The sequence below is a fragment of the Neovison vison genome, chromosome 12 (assembly GCF_020171115.1).
Source record: "Neovison vison isolate M4711 chromosome 12, ASM_NN_V1, whole genome shotgun sequence".
NCBI lineage: Eukaryota > Metazoa > Chordata > Mammalia > Carnivora > Mustelidae > Neogale > Neogale vison.
Window position 1 is genome coordinate 14657131 of NC_058102.1, and position 9113 is coordinate 14666243.

General features: G+C 39.3%; 2 protein-coding genes across 2 annotated transcripts; one reads left to right on the forward strand and one right to left on the reverse strand.

The window, feature by feature from the left end:
• Positions 1-921: 921 nt before the first annotated feature.
• LOC122891368 (60S ribosomal protein L35a-like) lies at positions 922-1358 on the reverse strand. Its single transcript, XM_044226971.1, has one exon. It carries the CDS (start codon positions 1286-1288, stop codon positions 956-958), a length of 333 nt encoding a protein of 110 aa, XP_044082906.1. The 5' UTR covers positions 1289-1358; the 3' UTR covers positions 922-955.
• A 6719-nt stretch (positions 1359-8077) lies between these two features.
• LOC122891393 (60S ribosomal protein L22-like) lies at positions 8078-8559 on the forward strand. Its single transcript, XM_044227009.1, has one exon. The coding sequence runs from the start codon at positions 8150-8152 to the stop codon at positions 8534-8536; it is 387 nt and encodes a 128-aa protein (XP_044082944.1). The 5' UTR covers positions 8078-8149; the 3' UTR covers positions 8537-8559.
• The last annotated feature ends 554 nt before the right edge of the window (positions 8560-9113 follow it).

The following is a 9113-nucleotide window of genomic DNA, read 5'->3' on the forward strand; positions in this document are numbered from 1 at the left end:
GGAATATCTTTTCACCTATTTGCCTTCAATTTCTTTCATCAGTGTCTTATCGTTTTCAGTGTACAGGTTTTTCCCCTTGGGTTAAACTCCTAATTTGTTCTTTCTGATGCAAATATAAATAGGATTAAGAAATTTCTCTGACAGTTCATTGCTAATGTATAGAAATACAACAGATTTCTGCATGTTGATTTTTGTACCCTGGAACTTTATTGAATTTTATTATTTCTAATAGTATTTTGGTGGAGTCTGACTTGGATGCTTTTTCCTTTCCCAAAGCCTAATTGCTCTAGTTAGGGCTTCCAATGCTAGGTGGCATAAAAATGAGGAGAGTGGGCATCTTTGTTTTGTTTCTGATCTTAGGAGGAAAAGCTTTCAATTTTTCACTACATTGGCTGTACACTTGTGGTATATGACCTTTATTATGTTGAGGTACATTCCTGCTAACCCACTGGTTTTAGAATGGATATTCAATTCAGTCAGATGTTTTTTCTTCATCTATATTAAGGTGACCTTATGATTTTTGTCCTCTGTTAATGAGATGCATCATGACTGATTTCCAGGTATTGAGCCATCCTTGTATCCCTGGAATAAATCCCACTTGATTATGATAAATGATCCTTTTAATGTTGAATTTGTTTTGTATTTGGTAGAGCTTTTTGCAGTTATGTTCATTAGGATACTGGCCTGTAATTCTTTTGTGGTGTCCTTTTCCAGTTTAATACCAGAGTAATGCTGGCCTTAAGAAATGAAGTATTCCTTTCTCTTCAATTTTTTAAGAGTTTGAGAAGGATTAGTTAGATATTATTCAGATGTTATTACTCAAATGTTTTGTAGAATTCACCAGTGAAGCTGTTTGGTCCTTAACTTTTATTTGTTGGGATTTTTTTTTTAAGATTTTTTTTTTTTTTTTTTTTTTAGAGAACAAATCTACACCTTTATTTACTTTTCATTAAATTTAAATCCTTGAGGGGTACAGCATCACACGGATTCTGTGGCCAATCGCTTTAGCGGGACGGTTGCTTTGGAATTTGGCACGAACCATGCCGCTGATTCCATGAGCACGAGTTACTTTTCCCCAGATTACTCTGGTTTTGTTTGGTTTGCCACCAGGAGTCACTGTGTTGTTCTTTGCTTTGTACACATAAGCACATCTCTTGCCTAGATAGAATTCCGTTTCATCTCGAGCATATACACCTTCGATTTTAAGAAGAGCTGTGTGCTCCCTCCGGTTGCGGAGACCCCGCTTATAGCCAGCAAAAATGGCCTTGGACCACAGCCTTCCAGACATTATTCGGCGTTTTAGAGGAGTCCTGTTCCCAGCAGGCCTCCACAGGCCCCAAGATGGTGGAAAAAGAAAGTTTTTTAAAGATTTTATTTATTTATTTGATAGAGATTACAAGTAGTCAGAGAAGCAGGCAGGGAGAGAGGAGGAAGCAGATTCCCTGCTGAGCAGAGAGCCCGATGCCGGGCTCGATCCCAGGACCCTGAGATCATGACCTGAGCCAAAGGCAGAGGCTCAGGTCATCCCATGATCCCATCCCATCAGGTCACCCACTGAGCCACGCAGGGGCCCCTGTTGGGATGTTTTTAATGACTGATTCAATCTCCTTACTAGTAATTGGTCCCTTCAGATTTTCTATTTCTTCATGATTCAGATTTCGTAGGTAGTATATTTTTAGGAATTTTCCATGCCCTCTAGGTTGTCTGATTTGTTGTACTCTGTTCATAGTAGTCTCTTAGGATCCTTTGTATTTTGGTGGTCTATTGGTAGTAACAACTTCTTTCTCATGTTTGATTTTGCATCCTGTGTCCTCAGTCTAGCTAAAGGTTTGTCAATTTTCTTTAAAAAAAAAAGGGGGGGGGCGCCTGGGTGGCTCAGTGGGTTAAGCCGCTGCCTTCGGCTCAGGTCATGATCTCAGGGTCCTGGGATCGAGTCCCGCATCGGGCTCTCTGCTCAGCAGGGAGCCTGCTTCCCTCTCTCTCTCTCTCTCTCTGCCTGCCTCTCCGTTTACTTGTGATTTCTCTCTGTCAAATAAATAAATAAAATCTTTAAAAAAAAAAAGCTCTCAGATTCATTTTAGTTTCTATTTCATGTATTATTCCACTTTGATCTTTATTTCCATCCTTCTACTAACTCTGGGCTTTGTTTCTTTTTCTAGTTTGTTGAGGTGTAAAATTAGGTTGAGAGCTCTTGTTTCTTTCTATCTTTTTTTTTTTTTTAAAGATTTTATTTATTTATGTGACAGACAGAGATTACAAGCAGGCAGAGAGGCAGGCAGAGAGAGGGGAGGAAGCAGGCTCCCCACTGAGCAGAGAACCCGATGCGGGGCTCGATCCCAGGACTCTGAGATCATGACCTGAGCTGAAGGCAGCGGCTTAACCCACTGAGCCACCCAGGCGCCCCAGAGCTCTTCTTTCTTGATCCCAGCACTGAATGCAGTGAACCTTTGGTATATCCCTTAAGTTTTGGTATGTTGTATTTCCACTGGTCTCAAGGCCTTTTCTCTCCTTTCTTATTTGACACATTGGCTGTTCAGTAGCATGCTATTTAATCTCCATATATTTGCAAATCTTCTAGTGTGCTTCATCTAATTTTCTAGTTTCATACCATTGTGGTCAGAAAAGATTGATTTTCTGTCTGAATGGTCTTTCTTTTTTTTTAAAATTTTTTATTGTTTATAAACATATATATTTTTTCCAATTTATTTATTTTCAGAAAAACAGTATTCATTATTTTTTTCACCACACCCAGTGCTCCATGCAAGCCGTGCCCTCTATAATACCCACCACCTGGTACCCCAACCTCCCATCCCCCCGCCACTTCAAACCCCTCAGATTGTTTTTCAGAGTCCATAGTCTCTCATGGTTCACCTCCCATTCCAATTTACCCAAAAGCACATACCTTCCCCAATGTCCATAACCCTACCCCCCTTCTCCCAACCCCCCTCCCCCCAGCAACCCACAGTTTGTTTCGTGAGATTAAGAGTCACTTATGGTTTGTCTCCCTCCCTATCCCATCTTGTTTCTTGGATTCTTCTCCTACCCACTTAAGCCCCCATGTTGCATCACCACTTCCTCATATCAGGGAGATCATATGATAGTTGTCTTTCTCCGCTTGACATATTTCGCTAAGCATGATACGCTCTAGTTCCATCCATGTTGTCGCAAATGGCAAGATTTCGTTTCTTTTGATGGCTGCATAGTATTCCATTGTGTATATATACCACCTCTTCTTTATCCATTCATCTGTTGATGGACATCTAGGTTCTTTCCATAGTTCGGCTATTGTGGACATTGCTGCTATAAACATTCGGGTGCACGTGCCCCTTTGGATCACTACGTTTGTATCTTTAGGGTAAATACCCAGTAGTGCAATTGCTGGGTCATAGGGCAGTTCTATTTTCAACATTTTGAGGGAACCTCCATGCTGTTTTCCAGAGTGGTTGCACCAGCTTGCATTCCCACCAACAGTGTAGGAGGGTTCCCCTTTCTCCGCATCCTCGCCAGCATCTGTCATTTCCTGACTTGTTGATTTTAGCCATTCTGACTGGTTTGAGGTGATATCTCATTGTGGTTTTGATTTGTATTTCCCTGATGCCGAGTGATATGGAGCACTTTTTCATGTGTCTGTTGGCCATCTGGATGTCTTCTTTGCAGAAATGTCTGTTCATGTCCTCTGCCCATTTCTTGATTGGATTATTTGTTCTTTGGGTGTTGAGTTTAAGTTCTTTATAGATTTTGGACACTAGTCCTTTATCTGATATGTCGTTTGCAAATATCTTCTCCCATTCTTTCAGTTGTCTTTTGATTTTGTTAACTGTTTCCTTTGCTGTGCAAAAGCTTTTGATCTTGATGAAATCCCAATAGTTCATTTTTGCCTTTGCTTCCCTTGCCTTTGGCGATGTTCCTAGGAAGATGTTGCTGCAGCTGAGGTCGAAGAGGTTGCTGCCTGTGTTCTCCTCAAGGATTTTGATGGATTCCTTTCTCACATTGAGGTCCTTAATCCATTTTGAGTCTATTTTTGTGTGTGGTGTAAGGAAATGGTCCAATTTCATTTTTCTGCATGTGGCTGTCCAATTTTCCCAACACCATTTATTAAAGAGGCTGTCTTTTTTCCATTGGACATTCTTTCCTGCTTTGTCAAAGATTAGTTGACCATAGCATTGAGGGTCTATTTCTGGGCTCTCTATTCTGTTCCATTGATCTATGTGTCTGTTTTTGTGCCAGTACCATGCTGTCTTGATGACAGCTTTGTAATAGAGCTTGAAGTCCGGAATTGTGATGCCACCAACTTCGGCTTTCTTTTTCAATATCCCTTTGGCTATTCGAGGTCTTTTCTGGTTCCATGTAAATTTTAAAATTATTTGTTCCATTTATTTGAAAAAGAAGGATGGTACTTTGATAGGAATTGCATTAAATGTGTAGATTGCTTTAGGTAGCATAGACATTTTCACAATATTTATTCTTCCAATCCAGAAGCATGGAACATTTTTCCATTTCTTTGTGTCTTCCTCAATTTCTTTCATGAGTACTTTATAGTTTTCTGAGTATAGATTCTGTGCCTCTTTGGTTAGGTTTATTCCTAGGTATCTTATGGTTTGGGGTGCAATTGTAAATGGGATTGACTCCTTAATTTCTCTTTCTTCTGTCTTGTTGTTGGTGTAGAGAAATGCAACTGATTTCTGTGCATTGATCTTATATCCTGACACTTTACTGAATTCCTGTACAAGTTCTAGCAGTTTTGGAGTGGAGTCTTTTGGGTTTTCCACATAGAGTATCATATCATCTGTGAAGAGTGATAATTTGACTTCTTCTTTGCCGATTTGGATGCCTTTAATTTCCTTTTGTTGTCTGATTGCTGAGGCTAGGACTTATAGTACTATGTTGAATAGCAGTGGTGATAATGGACATTCCTGCCGTGTTCCTGACCTTAGCGGAAAAGCTTTCAGTTTTTCTCCATTGAGAATGATATTTGCGGTGGGTTTTTCATAGATGGCTTTGATGATATTGAGGTATGTGCCCTCTATCCCTACACTTTGAAGAGTTTTGATCAGGAAGGGATGCTGTACTTTGTCAAATGCTTTTTCAGCATCTATTGAAAGTATCATATGGTTCTTGTTCTTTCTTTTATTGATGTGTTGTATCACATTGACTGATTTGCGGATGTTGAACCAAACTTGCAGCCCTGGGATAAATCCCACTTGGTCGTGGTGAATAATCCTTTTAATGTACTGTTGAATCCTATTGGCTAGTATTTTGGTGAGAATTTTCACATCTGTGTTCATCAAGGATATTGGTCTATAGCTCTCTTTTTTGATGGGATCCTTGTCTGGTTTTGGGATCAAGGTGATGCTGGCCTAATAAAATGAGTTTGGAAGTTTTCCTTCCATTTCTATTTTTTGGAACAGTTTCAGGAGAATAGGAATTAGTTCTTCTTTAAATGTTTGGTAGAATTCCCCCGGGAAGCCGTCTGGCCCTGGGCTTTTGTTTGTTTGGAGATTTTTAATGACTGTTTCAATTTCCTTACTGGTTATGGGTCTGTTCAGGCTTTCTATTTCTTCCTGGTTCAATTTTGGTAGTTTATATGTTTCTAGGAATGCATCCATTTCTTCCAGATTGTCAAATTTGTTGGCGTAGAGTTGCTCATAGTATGTTCTTATAATAGTTTGTATTTCTTTGGTGTTAGTTGTGATCTCTCCTCTTTCATTCATGATTTTATTTATTTGGGTCCTTTCTCTTTTCTTTTTGATAAGTCTGGCCAGGGGTTATCAATTTTATTAATTCTTTCAAAGAACCAGCTCCTAGTTTCGTTGCCTTGTTCTATTGTTTTTTTGGTTTCTATTTCATTGATTTCTGCTCTGATCTTGATGATTTCTCTTCTCCTGCTGGGCTTAGGATTTCTTTCTTGTTCTTTCTCCAGCTCCTTTAGGTGTAGGGTTAGGTTGTGTACCTGAGACCTTTCTTGTTTCTTGAGAAAAGCTTGTACCGCTATATATTTTCCTCTAGGACTGCCTTTGTTGTGTCCCACAGATTTTGAACTGTTGTATTTTCATTATCATTTGTTTCCATGATTTTTTTCAATTCTTCTTTAATTTCCCTGTTGACCCATTCATTCTTTAGAAGGATGCTGTTTTGTCTCCATGTATTTGGGTTCTTTCCAAACTTCCTCTTGTGGTTGAGTTCTAGCTTCAGAGCATTGTGGTCTGAAAATATGCAGGGAATGATCCCAATCTTTTGATACTGGTTGAGTCCTGATTTAGGACCGAGGATGTGATCTATTCTGGAGAATGTTCCATGTGCACTAGAGAAGAATGTGTATTCTGTTGCTTTGGGATGAAATGTTCTGAATATATCTGTGATGTCCATCTCACCCAGTGTATCATTTAAGGCCTTTATTTCCCTGTTGATCTTTTGCTTGGATGATCTGTCCATTTCAGTGAGGGGAGTGTTAAAGTCCCCTACTATTATTGTATTATTGTTGATGTGTTTCTTTGATTTTGTTATTAATTGGTTTATATAGTTGGCTGCTCCCACGTTGGGGGCATAGATATTTAAAATTGTTAGATCTTGTTGGACAGACCCTTTGAGTATGATATAGTGTCCTTCCTCATCTCTTATTATAGTCTTTGGCTTAAAATCTAATTGATCTGATATAAGGATTGCCACTCCTGCTTTTTTCTGATGTCCATTAGCATGGTAAATTCTTTTCCACCCCCTCACTTTAAATCTGGAGGTGTCTTCGGGTTTAAAATGAGTTTCTTGGAGGCAACATATAGATGGGTTTTGTTTTTTTATCCATTCTGATACCCTGTGTCTTTTGATTCGGGCATTTAGCCCATTAACATTCAGGGTAACTATTGAGAGATATGATTTTAGTGCCATTGTATTGCCTGTAAGGTGACTGTTACTCTATATTGTCTCTGTTCCTCTCTGATCTACCACTTGTAGGCTCTCTTTGTTTAGAGGACCCCTTTCAGTATTTCCTGTAGAGCTGGTTTGGTGTTTGCAAATTCTTTCAGTTTTTGTTTGTCCTGGAAGCTTTTAATCTCTCCTTCTATTTTCAATGATAGCCTAACTGGATATAGTATTCTTGGCTGCATGTTTTTCTCGTTTAGTGCTCTGAAAATATCATGCCAGCTCTTTCTGGCCTGCCAGGTCTCTGTGGATAAGTCAGCTGCCAATCTAATACTTTTACCATTGTATGTTAGAGACTTCTTTTCCCGGGCTGCTTTCAGGATTTTCTCTTTGTCACTAAGACTTGTAAATTTTACTATTAGGTGACGGGGTGTGGGCCTATTCTTATTGATTTTGAGGGGCGTTCTCTGAACCTCCTGAATTTTGATGCTCGTTCCCTTTGCCATATTGGGGAAATTCTCCCCAGTATACCTTCTGCTCCCCTCTCTTTCTTCTTCTTCTGGAATCCCAATTATTCTAATGTTGTTTCGTTTTATGGTGTCACTTCTCTCTCGAATTCTCCCCTCATGGTCCAGTAGCTGTTTGTCCCTCTTTTGCTCAGCTTTAGTCTCTGTCATTTGGTCTTCTACATCGCTAATTCTTTCTTCTGCCTCATTTATCCTAGCAGTGAGAGCCTCCATTTTTGGTTGCACCTCATTAATAGCTTTTTTAATTTCAACCTGGTTAGATTTTAGTTCTTTTATTTCTCCAGAAAGGGTTTTTATATCTCTGGAGAGGGTTTCTCTAATATCTTCCATGCCTTTTTCAAGCCTGGCTAGAATCTTGAGAATTGTGATTTTGAACTCTAGATCTGCCATATTACCAATGTCTGTATTGATTAGGTCCCTAGCCTTCGGTACTGCCTCTTGTTCTTTTTTTTGTTGTGAATTTTTCCACCTTGTCATTTTGTCCAGCTAAGGATTTCTCCCCCCTCACGATTGGGTGATGGATCTCCTCTAATTGGGATCTCCTCTGATTGGGATCTCCCAATCTCTTCTGATTGGGATCTCTTCTGATTTGGGGATAAAAAGAGGTTCAAAAAGAAAGAAAAAAAAAAAAAGAAAAAAAAATTAAAAAAAAATTGAATTAAAAATTCAATCAAGAATTTAAAAGAGAGATTGAAGAGATTGGAATCTCTTCTGATTTGGGGATAAAAAGAGGTTCAAAGACCTCCTTTTCTGCCTCCGCAGCCGCCATGGTGTCCATGAAAAAGCTCGTGGCGAAGGGGGGCAAAAAAAAGAAGCAAGTTCTGAAGTTTACCCTTGATTGCACCCACCCTGTAGAAGATGAAATCATGGATGCGGCCAATTTCGAGCAGTTTCTTCAGGAGAGAATCAAAGTGAATGGAAAAGCTGGAAATCTTGGTGGAGGGATGGTAACCATTGAAAGGAGCAAAAGCAAGATCACTATAACTTCCGAGGTGCCTTTTTCCAAAAGGTATTTGAAATATCTGACCAAAAAGTACTTGAAGAAGAATAACCTCTGCGACTGGCTGCGCGTGGTGGCCAACAGCAAGGAGAGCTACGAGCTGCGCTACTTCCAGTTCAACCAGGACGAGGAGGAGGAGGAGGACGAGGATTAGGGATATTTTGTATAATCTTTAAATAAAATATAGGAATCACAAAAAAAAAAAAAAAGAGGTTCAAAAAGAAAGAAAGAAAAAAAAAGAATTAAAAAAAAACGAATAATGAAAAGTATAAAAAAAATATATATATCAGATAAACTAGTTAAAAAACGTTAAAAAAGAAAAGGGTAAAAGTTAAAAAAAATTTTAGCAGCAGAAGAGAAAAAAAAATGAAAAAGAAAAAAATTAAATTAACTGCAAGACTAAAAAATCAGAGGGAGAAACCATGAGTTCCGTGGTTTGTTTTCTCCTCCTCTGGAATTCTGCTGCTCTCCTTGGTATTGAAACTGCACTCCTTGGTAGGTGAACTTGGTCTTGCCTGGATTGCTTGTTGATCTTCTGGGGGAGGGGCCTGTTGTAGTGATTCTCAAGTGTCTTTGCCCCAGGCGGAATTGCACCGCCCTTACCAGGGGCTGGGCTGAGTGATCTGCTCGGCTTTGCTTTCAGGAGCTTTTTTTTTTTTTTTTTTTTTTAAAGATTTTATTTATTTGTTAGAGAGAGAGAGATACAGAGCGCAAGCATAGGCAGACAGAGT

Excerpts from the sequence above, each read along its gene's own strand:
- LOC122891368 (XM_044226971.1), bottom strand. The coding sequence starts at position 1,288 with ATGTCTGGAAGGCTGTGGTCCAAGGCCATTTTTGCTGGCTATAAGCGG.
- LOC122891393 (XM_044227009.1), top strand. The coding sequence starts at position 8,150 with ATGGTGTCCATGAAAAAGCTCGTGGCGAAGGGGGGCAAAAAAAAGAAG.